At 27.9% G+C, this 16004-nt stretch overlaps 2 protein-coding genes across 3 annotated transcripts in view; one reads left to right on the forward strand and one right to left on the reverse strand.

Moving 5' to 3' along the window:
* Positions 1 to 842: 842 nt before the first annotated feature.
* LOC139993633 (eukaryotic translation initiation factor 4E type 3) lies at positions 843 to 2751 on the reverse strand. Its single transcript, XM_072015545.1, has 6 exons — positions 2509 to 2751; positions 1742 to 1862; positions 1568 to 1675; positions 1386 to 1508; positions 1202 to 1298; positions 843 to 1128 (listed from the first exon to the last, which is right to left on the reverse strand). The coding sequence occupies exons 1-6, from the start codon at positions 2655 to 2657 to the stop codon at positions 1094 to 1096; spliced, it is 633 nt and encodes a 210-aa protein (XP_071871646.1). The 5' UTR covers positions 2658 to 2751; the 3' UTR covers positions 843 to 1093.
* A 1874-nt stretch (positions 2752 to 4625) lies between these two features.
* LOC139997860 (ATP-binding cassette sub-family G member 1) overlaps positions 4626 to 16004 on the forward strand; it is a 42941-nt gene continuing 31562 nt past the window's right edge. For both annotated transcript variants that reach the window (XM_072021881.1, XM_072021882.1), the window contains exon 1: positions 4626 to 4802. The gene's annotated coding sequence lies outside the window, so the exon portion shown is untranslated. The remainder of the gene's footprint in view (positions 4803 to 16004) is intronic.

A 16004-nucleotide genomic window follows, 5' to 3' on the forward strand; every position in this document is an offset into this window, starting at 1 on the left:
AAAAACTATACTAGTTTAAAAATTATATTAAAAGTTTAAATATTTTATATAGAATATTATTTTAAATTTAAAAATCTAAAAATTATATTAGTGTCCAGTTTAATAGTTAAATTCAAAAATTTATAGTTTAAAAATGATAGAAAGTCTACGTAAAAAAATGGAGAAAGACCCGTATTACATAATTTTAGAAAAATACGAAGTAAAATTTTTGACAGAGAATACAGAAGCCTATAATTGATTTGCATATTTTTTGAAGATTGGGGAATACATGGGTGATGTAAACGGTGAAACATCTTCGTGTGGGACATAATTTAAATGCAATTTAAAACTAGTTTAATGGAGTTTCGTATACGAATAAACTTCTTAATTTTCGAGGTATTCGTTCACTGACGTCAATACGAGGAATATTGAAAAGCAGTAAAAAGTTAAACTGGCGCCGTGTAGCCGGGCAACGAATCGTCTTTATAGACATATAATTAGAGATTCAAATATCTGCTTTTAAAAGTATGTGAAAGAAGTTGCTTGTCACCATCTCTTCTTTTTGCCGGTACAGCGGAATACGAAAAGGGTCGCATACCTACACCTATTTTATTGAAATACTATAAATGCGGTTGTTTTTATACTGTGTCATTATTATTAAATTAATATTTATTACTATAAATTATCTTCATATGTCAGTGATGAATATTTCAAGATGAATTAAATAAATCGTAAAGAAATTTATTATAAATAATGAAATAAAGGCATTTTATACAAGAGAAATGAAAGAAGATACTCAATGGAAAATTTTTGGATAATACAAAGTAATTTGCATTATTGTATAAATATAAAACAGTCAGAAATATATTTCTAAATATAAAAATATATTTGACAATTTAATGTTACAATTTCAGCGATATTTGTACGCTTATAAATGATGTACATACTTAACTAACGTTAATAAACAATTCAATATCAACAAATTAAAAATCTGTATAACTTTTATACTAAAGTAAATATATAGAAATTTTCTTATATAATTAGAATCTGCATCTGCATTCCTATATTAACATTTATTATTACATATTAACATTTTAATAACACTAACACTTCTTCAACGACGGCCATAGGCATGATGTGATTGATGTGCTATAAAATACAAATATCACAGAACAGAATAAAAAGACAAAGACGTATAAAAATATAATCCTAGCAAGCTTACGTTTATAAAATTCAGAGAAGTTTACATTAGGTAAGAGAGAATGAACTTTGTTTAAAACTGTAGCTTTTGATGCTAATGTAGCATTTGCATTCCATATCTGGAAAGAAGGGAGGAAAATTTTGTAGCATAGTGTTGTAGCATATGACTTTAGTTCAACTAGTTTTTACTTTGTCTAAGTCATTACTTGAACAAGATCTTCTCTCTCCCTAATAGATACAGTTACTCCACAAACTTCATCACCTTCTGCAACGCAATCAGTAAATTGTTCGCCAATAGCTGCAAGCACTATTTCTTTCCATATTTTTTCCTGAAATTATTATTATTAATATACATTTGTTAGATAACAATAACAATTCGAATACCTACAGTATCAGATTTATGGCACTTTAATCTCCATGTTCCACCATTTTGATTAACTGGTTCCTCCCATAATGGATATCTTTCATCTCTCATTAAATGATAACTATATCTGACCTATTGTAGAAACAATCTATTCATGTTTATATCAATATTAACCAACATATTATAAAATATACTTACTTGTACAGCACTAGCATTTGGTATATTGTTGAAAACAGCCCAAAAACTTTGCACAGTGTTCACAGTATAAATCTTCGTTAAATTTTCTTTATATTCTTCGACAGTTGTGCCAGAAATAGCTCTGTCAATTTTACCAACTCTTTAGAACTTTCTATATACACTATGAGCAAACAATGATTCAATTTTTTCAGGATTATGTTTTATTACATTTCCTTTTGTAATATAACAAAAGGCCAAAGAAAATATTATTTGAAATATACATACAATAAAAGAATATATACAAGGAAATTATTCATTTAAACATATCATATTGTACATTACATGTACTTTATATAATACAAACAATTCCATCTTCCTAACCAAATATCTACAAAACAACAAAAACTGTTTCCTGAATTAATATAATAAAACACTAACATGAGATACAATTATTGTTGAATATATATTAAATCATATTAGTATGCACTTTTATGATAAAAATTCTATATAGAATGACGTATAGTGATATAGGTTATAAATAAAGATGAAACGATACTAATACCACCTAATACTGTTTCACATTGTTACATTGTTTTCTTGAATGTCTAACTAGTTTTTCCATCATCTATAATAATTTTACGATATTAAAAAAAGTAAACATTACTCCGATATATTTTCTTGATGTCTCATAAAAATGAAACCAAAAAGAAATTATATACGCACTGCAATTATATACTCTACATTGGATCAGTAAATTTACAAAATTGTAAATAATTTAGTCTTCTTACTTGTCCAACCAAAATGTCCAAGACGATTGCAAAGGTATTCCCGACGTTTTATGTTTTTCGATCGTTTTCACCGTTTCATCCGACAATACCGATGTTTCCGACAAGTCGGTCGAAGTATCGTCTTTCGTTTCGTACTCTACCGCGGCCATGTTCGAAATAATGATGCATATACATAAGTATAGGTTGCGTTGTAACGTCAAAAATCATGTGACCGAACGAAAATGATAACAAAAACAAATTTTTGTTTATTTTGTTGATTTTGTTGATTTTGTTATTTGAAAAATGTTCAGCGATATAGATAATCCATCTTTAAGAGAAAACGTATGTAACGCGAATTGTATAGTTTAGGGAACTTATCAAGTAGCTTTGCGAATTTATCGACAGTTTCGAGAATTAGCAATAGCATAGATGTGGATACAGATAAATATTAATGATATATTATTATGAGTTAACAGTAGAATTGTTTTCAATTAGTGGTTTATATGTTTTATATTAACGGTATATATTTCTTTCGATCCGCACTGCACAAAGGTTCAACTTTATTTCAGTTCGCTCCCAAGTTTAATGCTCCTTATATACAAGGTGACATATCCTTGACAAGGTTATCCGATAATCAACGGTCTTTGCCGATGTTATAAAAAATGATTTTTCCATTATAACGCAATCAAATTTAATAATTTTCCAATTTTCATTATAAATTTACGCTTGTAACAATTTATATTAATCATTGTTGTTATTATTTTTTATTTTATATAAGCTAAAACAAAATTTACATTTCTGTGGTATTAGATTTTAACTTATAGCGGTAGAATTCCGTTTATTTGAACTTGCCATGGGACAAATACTTATGTCCCTACTACTTACGATTTCTCGTCCACATAATAGTATTTCATGCTCAGATAAATCAATTTAATGGCTAGAAGTTTATTTAATCGAGCACTAATTAAAATTTTGTATAAATAAACAAAGCGCATTCAAAAGGACTAATTACACTCGCGCCATGTTATAAATTGTAGGGGGCGTAATAAAAACCCTGATTAATCGATATTACAGAGCATGCGGCAGGATATTCTGTAAAATGCCAAATCCATTTTTATCGATTTCAAGAATCGAATCACTAAAGTTAAATATAATTTTTACATATATTCGCCATAGCAAATCGCAGATATAATGTGAAATCTACAATCGTGGTGAGATCTATCCTACAGTGAGTACTAATTAATGACTTTAGAGTATAACATACTATGGTATATCAGATTTCTGCTATGTCTTGCCTGCAATCTTAGAGGTAGAGAAATTATGTTACTGAATTATATAGTGCTGCTGTAGACGGATATATTAGGAAATAAATTTAAACTTTTCTTTAATACCGAATTTAAATAATTCATAATCTTTCACATCAAAAACCATCACTTATCATTATTATTTATTTTATTTATAATTTTAATTTATGTACATACCCTTACAGTTTAGTTAATTTTTCAAGAATTGTAAATATTTATTTACAATATACAATAATGGATAATTACGAATTTTTTCTTTAGTTTATATACGTTAGTCTAATTAATGTATATTGCTTTACTGTTAAAAATATAATTTTACGAGTAATTATATTTATTAGCAAGAATTACAAATTTTTGCCAATTTGTTCATCTGTCAGAATGGTTTGAATGGTCTTTCTAGTGTTAATATTTAACATGTACAATTGTATCGTATACGATATAAAAAGGTTATAAATAAAATTAACATATATATATTTTTTTTTTCATAGAAAAGTTATAAGACTACGGTTCGTATAGAATTATGGGTACATTGCGGATTTTTATGCATTTATACGAAATTTGATAGGGCATAAATATAAATGCATATAATATACAAAAATATGTAAAATATCCAAAATAAGGTATTTGCTACAATATTTGGTAGATGAAACAAATTTCTATTTAAATTCCATTTCTTTAATTATGTTCATAAAAATATAAAAATACATAAAAGTTGCGGTCTAATTATAAGACATTCAAATAACATGCGCCAATCGACGATTCGTAAGTCGTGCGGTGCTGTACGCTTGCGTGCAGAAGGGACAGAGAAAGAAATAAATTGAGAGAGCACGTCGTAACATAACGGCAACGACATAGTCAGTCTTCTGCGAACGTTCGGGTGTTTTGGTTGTTTTGTTTGTTCATTGTCACCAAATCTCGTGTTATTCGTTCTCAACATACATTACACATAGTTCATCTCAAAATCAATTCTATATTTCAATCCTACGCTTCGACGATTCCTATTACAATACGGTAAGATTAATTAATAATCAATCTTAACAATATAAATGTGTCAACATTCATTTTTAGTTGTCGTTGCTTGTGACGAAATTGTGACTTAACATTATTTCTTTAATAAAATCTAAAATGTGAAAATAGACTGATGTGCGCATGTGAATCTGTTTTAAAAGCGGATCGAAGTGTTAGGGACCTGTTTTCTCTTAGCTTTTACAATAACATTTTCTCTTCCTCTTTAATATCTTTTCTCTCAGTTTTACTTTATGTATATATGTCATGTTGCTTATCTAGGAATATAGAGATGTAGCGTAATTATACTCAAATTTGATTGGTCTCGTTTTCACGCATGTGTTTATTATTTATTATGAAATTCTTTTATCACAAATTAATATAGATGTCTAATATTCTTTATCTTAGAAAAATATAATTATTTATGAATTTTATCCATTAGTATAATTTATATTAGAAATTAGGAAAAATATTTTATACGAATTTATACGAAATATTTTATTATAAAGAGTGTGACAGATTTAAAGACGTAAATATCTAACTTTAGGAAGTAGGAAAACTATAATTTGATAAGAAATAATTTATATAATAAACAATATATAACACATACACTTTGCAATTGCTGTTGAGATGATAGTTAATCAAATGCTTGACAAAGCAATGAATTTGAATAAAGCTCTTATAATAAATGTTGACTGTCACTCCTTGTGACAAGTATACACATATATACGTACTGTAACAAGTAATATATACAATTATGTATGTATTATTGTAAATTTTTAATAATCCCGAATAAAAATTAAAAACAATTTACTTCAGTTAATCGAATTGAGCGTCTAATATGGCTTCCTATAACGTTATATTATATCTCTATATTTCCTACATTCCTAAGCATATAATATAGTTGATAGATCTAAAATTCTTGATATACATAGAGCTTGAAACATTTCTGTAAAAATTCAATAGTAATCGAAATTAGGTTAGATTGTGTAGTATATGTACACTCATACTTCGAGTTGTATATTCATAGAAATAGGTGGTTTTATTTATAGGCTTGATCGATCAACGCAACGTTGGTAATTTTTGAAGTAAATGAGCTCACACTTACAGTGGTTATTGTCTAGAAGCGTGTTTATGAGACGATATTCAATAAAATATGAATATATATACATGAATGGTGTCGAGTATATACATATATATATATTCCATTAATCTTCGCAATCGAAAATTTTGAATAGTGATTGACATATAGTATGATGCAAAAATAAGTGGACGTAGGAAATAGTAATCGATTAAGTTTCGTTACCGCTTATTTATACAAAATGTAAAGGTTAATTTCAATTATTTACTAAATAATCTATGTAATATAATGGTATGCATAAAACTTAAAGATGTAATGCTAGTATTAGTTAGATTAAATTTCATTGATATCTAAGTATACACATATATACTTACTTCCATTACTTGTTTAGTTATTTTTGTTTCCGACAGTATATATATATATATTGTACGTATATTCTTGTAGAAACCTAGTACAAAGGCTCTTATTTGTATGTGTAAACACTGATAGGTAAACTATATATACTAAAAATACAGTTACGAGTGCACCTTGGCAATTTCTACGACCGCGTTTCACCAATTACGTGATTAACCGTGGCAAAGTCACGGTTTTCAGGTCTAGACCTGTTAGTATCGATTTTATTGAGTCGTTGAGACAAAACTGAACTATTCAAAAACCATACTAACGAACTTTTCTTTGTACATTATATGATTGCATTTAACAACAGTATTATTCTAACGACATTAAAAATATTATTAATGACAAAATATTTTTTCATAAAATAATTATAAATTAGGATCAAGAGAATTAAGTTATGAAATACAATTTTAAATTCAAATTTTGTGACAAATATATCTTACTCGATTTGAATTATGGTTTTTGCATTTAGTTTGCATTGTTGGCATTATTGGTGGTACCAACATATACCAACATATGAAATTTTTAATAATCGATATTTTTCTTCATAAGATATCTTTATTTACTTTACTTACTAATGCAATAAAAATCTTTATCCAAGTTCAATTCTTATTGAATTCAATATTAATCTTAGACGTAGCCTGAGTTAATCATCGTAATAATCATGTATGGAATATATATTTACATTATATATAGTATACATGTAGTAGTATACATAGAGTATACATCATATACTGTATACTTAAAGCCTTCCTTGCATTTGACATGGGTATTTTTCTTGTCGTGTCTCCATTCGCTTTGCTTTTTATTTTTGTTATTGTTCTTTGTTACCATAGTTATTGCTGGTTTTATGAACAATGACAGTGTGTATATATACACATATTATGTATCATTGTCTGATACAATTACGATATAACTATCTGATACAATTTATAATTAACGAAAAATGTTGGAAACAATTAACTTAAAATAATTAAGCTGAGCTTTCAGAAATAGAAATAAATTTGAAATATCACTATAGTTCCCTCTGAAATGGACATGAAATAATTTTAAAGAAAGTAATACGGAAAACGCACATACGTATACAGTGGCTATAAAGTATACATATTCTTATTTTCCAAAGAAGCGTTTTTCTGTTTTGTTCTACATTTAATTTCTAAAATATTAAATGTTTGTAAGTATTACTAAATGATACAAAGATTTATTATAGTTGGATCTAATTAGATAGTACATAAATATAATAATTGCAGTGGTGCAGAAATACTGTTTGTAACTATTTTATATACTATAATAGTATACACTGTGAAAATGATGTTACAAAATGCCGTGAAACTATTCTTACGAAATTTAAGTTACCTAACATATAAATTTTTAAGAATGGGTAATACAATTTTTCTTTTCCCCAAATGTGAAATTCGAAACGTTTCATATTTGTCTCATGCAATTTTAATTTTTATTATTGAAACCATGACCATATTATTTTTGTGCGATTGAAATAAAGAAATCAGAAAAATCGTAAAACTTTCCTTGTACTATGGTGCATGAGACGCGCATGCGCATATCGTATATATGTCTAATCTTCATGAAATTTTTCGTCACTTATGAAATTTTATGTCAAACGGTCAAACGTGTGTCCATCGTGAATTATATACATGAAAACATAAATCTTTATAAAGAGAGCTCATTACCATTTCATGAATTAATCGAAAGTTCCGCAAATTCTACGAATCTAAGGTATCCTAATCATCTTTCCAGTAATAATAAAATGCAATGTAGATTATAAATAGATTCATATTGAGACAAAATATTTTGCAATTTCAGATATAAATTTTTCATATTTTTAGCTTCCAAACATCTTTATTATGAAATTATATTTTAAACTATGTAATGATCGGTTGTTTATTATAATCTTTCTGCTTGTTAATTCTAAGTTACCTACTGAATCTCATAACTCCTATAAAAAATGCTTCATTGTCCTTCCGGTGTTTATTGCTTTTATGTCTAATACATCCTAAACAATATACTTTTTTCTTGATAATTATGTTGTTTGCACTATTAAAAAATGTGAGGCATAAGCAAAACTATTATTCGTAATAACGCGTAATATATATGCTCCACGTCTAGACGGAAAATAACCAAAGATCGGTCTGGTACGTAACGTGTTAATGAGATCGGAGTCTTAGAAGATCAAACTTAGAAGAAACTCGATTGCGTACTGATTTACTAATCAATTAAAGAAGATACGGAATTATGCGAAACAGTGAAGTTCGTAACCGATTTAATTTTCGCTTAATATCGTTTTAAATAATTTTAGTTACAAATCTACGATATCTTAGTGAATATACATATAAATTACGTTCGAGCTGTTGAAAACTATAGGTATTTTATTTAATATCTTTTAATCTTGTAAATTTAGAGATTTATGTGTCTAAATGAATTTTAATTACACTTCTAAAAGTTACTATTTAAACGTGAATAACTTCCTCCTCGAATATACCATTCATTTAAGGACACCATTTAAAATGAACTGATAATGTGTATGTAATTGTATTAATTAATAAAATTGCTTTAAAAATTGCTCAATAACCATTTTAATGTATAGAATAATTTTTGTGATGTAATTCGCAACGTTCGTTATGTGTTAAAGATGTGACTTTAAAAAATTTAAGATAATCTTAAAATTTCGAAATATACGAGTGATAGGAAAAGATCGAATGTTATATTATGCGTATATTATGTATATTCGTTGTGTCGTTAAATCATCAAATTTCCATGAGAAATATGTACCCAGATTATCTTTGTTATTTACCAACAGAATTATTTTTTAATCGCTCATACGTATAACGTAATATTTAATGATAACAGGAAGATATGTTTTGTTATTGACATATTGACTTAAAGTGGGTGTTTAGCAGCTTTTGTAACATATTCTAGTATAGTATTTTCTAACCTTTTTTGAATCAGGACCCCTTCTATAACATTCAAATGATTTGGAATTGTCATAGGTTAGGGATCTGTATTCTATTACATTGCATATAGTAATAGTTTTACTGTATCCTGTTTCACTATTTAATATTATTTATCTTATAGTAATAGTTAATAGCATATAGTAATAGTTTTACTGTATCCTATTTCACTCTTTAATATTAGTTATCTTGACAATATATATTACCACAAACATTTCATAAAATCGTAAGATACTTGTGAAGGTATCATATTACCTAGGTTATGTTTACATGGTGGTGATAGACATGGCACTGTTGCCATATCTACTCTTTTTATAGCGCGTATCGTATGTATTTGAAGTCGATTATGATGAGGTTGGAGTTGTAATACCAGGCCGTGATCCAATGTGTGACGACACTGGAAGGATAGGAAAACGTAGACGAACCTATACCCGAAGGCTGGGCTGTGTGAGATCGATGTATACGGTTATATGTACATGAATTTCAAATATGCTTCTGACAATTTACAAACAATGCATAACGCACGAAAAATACCAGTCGCGAACGAAATAAAAATTCACGTGAAATTTGATGCAATGCGGTACGATGCAAATTAAAATAAAGTTATGCTATTTTTGAAAAAAATAAAGCTAGGAGATTGTTATATGAGCCTCTTTCTTTGTTATTAATCTCTTAGTTTGATTTTATAATTAAGTACAAGATTAATGTTTAATTTTGGAAAAACAAATTACTTCCGTGAGTTTATTTATTACCAAATAAAAAAAATATTAATAGTAAATTCCAAGGTAAATTTAACAAATAGTATGTGCAACACCATCACTTTTTTCTACTTTTCAATTTATAGAGTTAATCTAGTGGCTTCTGTGAGGCTTATATGTATGTTTTCTTAATCCTTTTTTGATTTTCCTATTCTTTTATTTCTGGAATCTAAAGGACGTGAATATTTCGTTCCTAAAATTAGCAAGTATGTAAATAAAACTTGGTTTGCAACGAGTGATACTTATTTTCAATTATTTTAAACAATCATATGGCATTAACAATTGCGAAACTAAAATGAAACGAAGATTAAACTAAACTGAACATTTGAAACGCGAACAACAAAGGAGACGAATAATATTAAAATAATAAAAATTCATAGAACAAAATAGGGAAAAACAAATATGAGTATAATACATACTTTTGTTTGTTAAATCGACATAGAAGTATGTCTATAATTGTAGCACATGTGTTTTTATACGTTGACACAGTTGTTAACGTTACAACTATGTGAAACACATGTGAAACAGACTATCAAAATAGGCGAATCTGTTTGATAATTATAACATAAAAACACTATCAACTCAAGATTATTACTTTGCACTGTGAGATTCGTAGAATATAATAATAGATAAATGGCTCAAGGTTTTTTTTTTTGTGAAAAAGATATTATTAGAATTGTAATTTAAGTTCCAATGTGAAACTATAATATGTATATTTATTTTCTAATATATAAAGTAATAACCAAAAGCTCTCAGGCATCTTAACATAATTTGTGTTAATTTTACAGTGAAATTTTGCAGGAATTTATTTCCATAAAAAGTATCTTTTTAGGTATACGAATATTTTTGTAACATGTATATTGTATTAACATGTATATTGAGTGGATTTATATAGAATACGTGGCATTACAAACTGTTGATTCGCTGTGTTGTATTCACTGTCGTAGATTAAAAATCAAAATAATAAACATTTTTTTAAATAATTTTTAAAATACCAGTCTATAATCTTATATAAAGTATGTTCAATATGTAACATGATCTGAAAGTTTTGCAAGACTATATTATATTACTCGTATTCGATAAAAAGATTCCATGAACTTTCCTATGAATTAAGAAAAATATCGCCATCGCACAATGTTTAAAAATGTTTGCGTAACTTCGTATCGGTCTCGCTTCTATATGTAAATGGAAAACGGGAGAAGAAAAGCGTAATAGCGTGTGTCACATAACATTGCGCAGACTAAGGAATATTAACGAAATCGCGTTCGATTATTCGACGTTGACGAAATCGCATATAGTAGGTGAATTAAAATAGCTTATTCCAACTGAATTACATTAGAATAATTGAACATGGACTATCTATTGCAGGATCGATAACATGTGAAGTAAATATTTTATATGGCCTGTTGCTTTCACGATTTCCAATTCAGTGAAGAAATGCGTAAGTGATGTAAAGCTCTGCAAGGATTATAACTTGTGACTATAATTGGTAAATAAACAAAAGTCAAAAATTCTATTTGTTCAAAGTGCTAGCGTAGTTGTGAGGATTCTTTCGACTGGCGGTTTTACTGTTTGATGTTTGACTCGTTAACTCAGGAGAAAAAATAGAATGTTATAGAAGATATGGGATATCAATATTATTTCTAATTGTATGATTTCACTGTAATACTATTCGGTTAGAATATAAGAAACCTATCAGTTAATTTTGCTAGAAGTGAGTTCGTTGATCATAAGGCATCATTCATCTTCTTCTTGATATACAGTGACCTTAACCTAAATCGTATGCTTGATAAGCAACTTCTTAACTCTAAGATTAAGAACTGATAACTAACATTCATTAGGGCATGTTCAATTATTTTCATATAGATATGATTACAATCCACTTCAAATGGAAAGGAATTGTAATTACATTCGAATATCTTAAAAATTTCACAAAAATATAAAAATTAAACCACATTGGAAAAAGAAAGATATTACGTAAATATTAAAAAGTCCTAGAGAATGATGTTTTCTCTAATTTACTAGCATATATACAGATATCTTGTTTATCTACATATATTAAGAAAAATTGAATACTAATAGGTTGATATCTTCCTCCTTTATAATTACATTCTTAATGTTCTTTTAACCAAATTATAGATACTAATCTGTATACCAAGAAAAAAAAAAGATATTAATAAAAAGAACAATCCTGTTAAATTCTAGTACTTACATAATATAATATATTTTCTCTGTCAATTAATTGATATGACATTACTCGTTACAGTGGTACGCGACGTATCATTCTATTTATCATTACCAATTCACCATACGTCGAATACAACCATGATATTAATTGTACTCGTTAAAGGGAAAACACGGGGCATACAGGGGACAACGAAGAACGTCGTCGACATCTCAAACATGTTACCGAGAACAACCGTGCAGCGTTGTAAAACTTTCTAAAAATATGATGTGAAATAGGATTTGCTTTCTTCTCCGGAAACAGAGTGAAAGCGATTCCTCTTTTTAACTTTATTCATTTCTAGTCAAAGTTCAAACAAATAGAAAATGAGAAGCTTTCTATGAAAAAAGTTTATAAAACAAAATGTAAGCGGATTGTAAGTTGTATTTTTTTTTTTTTATAGTAAAGATTGTAATTTTAGTTCTAGTTTTTTATTATTTACATGTTGTAATGGACAATCATAATAGCTTTTGAAGAACTTTGTTATTTTTATATTTGAAAACTAAATAAAAATTCCACAATAATTTTACTATTTGATTAAAAAATACACTTGGCACCTATAATGGTATTTAAAAATTTCAGATTAGATATATTTTTCACCTTACATCTCAAAAGCTGTATTGTAAAGAATTTTAACTAACGTTATATAAATTTATAACACTGTTTATTTGTCGTACTGTCTTTTTCTACTTGATATTAATTAAAATTCTTTTAAATATCATTTTTAGAATATAAAGTGAAAAATCCATCTTATATTTATGTATAGTACTGTGTATGTATGTAAGTACATTTATTATTGATTTATAAATCCTCTTTTGTAGAAAGTTTCTCAACTTGTCCAATCAATGTTTAATAGTTTGATGAGAGAAATTCAATATTGTAACATTAGAAACTATATAAGAAATTTACGTTTATTACGATAGTACACGCAATAGAATTTTTAAAGTACACATAATTTTTAAAGGACAGTTACTAAGTTGATTGCAAAACCTCGACAAGAATGTTATTTTGCGCAAGTATCTCTTCACGGATGAGATAGATACTTTCCATCCTTTTCACGGAATATCGAAATCCTTGTAATTTTCAATCGTCTCTACTTCTTAAAACAATTGCATCAATCGAATGTGCGCATTAAAGCGGCCGTTCACCGGAATGACCTCGATTTAAGGCTTCAATGATGATTCTACATATAGTTCAGTGATGTAGCGATTTCGAAGTTCCTATTATGCTTAATCTTTACTATCGCATAGCATTAAAGTATTATAACATATAGACCTGGGTTAAATGTTTGTTAATTTTATTCATATATAAAGAAAAGAGTTTTGTGTAAGTAGATCATTGAAAAATGTTGGAAAATGTCAATATTGTTTTTAAATATAAGTTAACTTTTTAGAATTATAAATGTTTCAACAGAGGTATAAAGCATAACAAACGCTCGGTGATTAAATGATTCATAGTCAGCACAATTTAATGATTATAGTCACACGTAGTAACATATATAGCGGACGTTTACTATTGGGCGTCTATAGTCTGGTACAGCGAATATTATACATTCAATGGCAAGACAGTTCAATATCAGTACATAGTTATAGTCACGTATAGTTAGCTATAGCTAATTATAGTCGGTATAGTCAACACTCATCGTCAAGTGTTGAACAACTATAGTTGTTGTCGCGCGTAATTTATAGCGAACGCTCAATATTGAAAAACTGAAGTAGTTATAGTCATCCATAGAGAACAATGGACATTTAGCGATGAAGTGTTTGAGAGCACAGTTGTCGTTCAGTGACTATAACCAAGCATATAGTATTCGTTAAACGCTTAACGCGGGATGTTTATACATTGTCAGGCACAGACAATATTCTATGTTAGATATTTATAGCCATGCATAGTATGCTCATAACGCTAAACACTGGGAGATTATTGTCACGTATAATATTCGTTAAACGCTCAGCATTGAATAACTATAGTTCCGATAGGATTCCTTGAACATTCACCATTGGATAATTATAGTCACACATAGTATACAATAAATATTCAACACCGAGTAGTTATGGTCATGCGGAGTACGCAGTGAATGTCCAACCTTGGCCTTTTATAGACAGAACAATGAAAATATTTGAATTTATTTCCTTTCAAATAATTGTTTAATAAAACAAATAATTTTTTATTATTTCGAATGATAGAATACTATCTTTGTTAGGAGAGGATTGTAATCGTAAAAGAGGGTACGTTGAAAGATGGAAAAGTAATTTGTTTCAGCTGAATTCATTCAGGATACGATACGAGCAAGACAAGTGTGATACGAAGTTATAGATAAATGACCTCGGCTTCGGGTGCTTTTATATGTACATATGAATCAGAGAACTTGTAGTTCAAGATCATTATGCTTCTGTGATAATCTGTTTTCCCTAGGATTCATGACCGTGAAGTCTTCTATCAATTACAGGGTTATCAATAATTGATACATCCTTGACAAATCTCTTTAACAGTATATTCAACACTATTCGTTAATTTATTACTTATTATTTATTATTCATTTCTTTTGTTCATTTTCTTACATTGTTTTTAATACTCCGATATCTTTTTTGCTCCACCTATAGATGTATCTACCAGAATTCTGAAATTTTTAATATCGTATCGCAACTAAGACCTCTTTTTCCGAATACTAAAATTTTCTACTATTTGTTCCTCGTGTGAAAATTGCTATAAAATTCATATTTATTTAATTTTTGCTCTCGTGTACATTTCTTGTGATGCATATTACTAATTCAAATTGTCCTGGATGGTTATATTTGATATAAACTAATTGTACGGCAATCATTATATAAAAATATCATGAATCATAATTTATGAATCATAATTTATGAATCATACGTTGCTGCAAGCAGAATTCAAATCATATAAAGATATGTAACATATCCATTTATATATAAAATATGGAAGACGTATGTAACATAAAAAATATGTACAATTTGCGTCAAATTTTACAGTCTATTAATATTTCAGTGAATTTGTAGAATCGTTCCGTTCTCCTCGATTTCAATGATTTTTGAATATGTTATAGAAATCAAGATTTGAACAATTTTTTTCTATACGTGTAATTGTCGGTCTCGTTTAGTTTTCGAGATATTCGCAAAAAATTGCAGGTGCCACTACATACACACACACACACACACGCACACACACACAGGGGGAGAGAGAGAGAGAGAGAGTGAGTGAGTGAGTGAGTGAGTGAGTGAGTGAGTGAGTGAGTGTATAATCATATATATATATAATCAGTATATACATATATAATATATATGTAATAGTATATATATATTGTATATAATCAGTTTCAATAAATTAAACTTCTATTATATAATATGATATATATATTTTCTATTTATTTATATAATTTTATATACAACAAAGAACTCCTAAAAGTTTATTGGTTTTTATATTAATCATATGATCATTTAATATAACTTCTTCTTTTAACTCTCTTTTGTTGCTAGCTTATATAATGTTAAATGATTTGATCATTGCCACTTTACATTAGATTATTTGAAGTTACAATATCTTAATTTTAAAATATATAATTCTAAATAATTTCTAGAATAATGTTTCAATAATTTTAGAATATTGCAATTTATATATCTTCCTCAATCCCATTGATAATATTCATCGCTTAAAATACGTGTCCAGTTAAACAAACTGAGAGTAATGTAGAATATTCGAGACGTGGTAACGTTTGTTATCTGTAAATTTTTAATTTACTTATCGCACGTTTTTCGTGTTTCG

The sequence above is a fragment of the Bombus fervidus genome, chromosome 2 (assembly GCF_041682495.2).
Source record: "Bombus fervidus isolate BK054 chromosome 2, iyBomFerv1, whole genome shotgun sequence".
Taxonomy (NCBI): Eukaryota; Metazoa; Arthropoda; class Insecta; order Hymenoptera; family Apidae; genus Bombus; species Bombus fervidus.

Excerpts from the sequence above, each read along its gene's own strand:
- LOC139993633 (XM_072015545.1), bottom strand. The coding sequence starts at position 2,657 with ATGGCCGCGGTAGAGTACGAAACGAAAGACGATACTTCGACCGACTTG. Across the intron at positions 1,863-2,508 it reads TGGACATTTTGGTTGGACAA|AGCTATTTCTGGCACAACTG; the intron begins GTAAGAAGACTA and ends TAAAATTGACAG. Across the intron at positions 1,509-1,567 it reads AGTGCCATAAATCTGATACT|GAAAAAATATGGAAAGAAAT; the intron begins GTAGGTATTCGA and ends TAATAATTTCAG.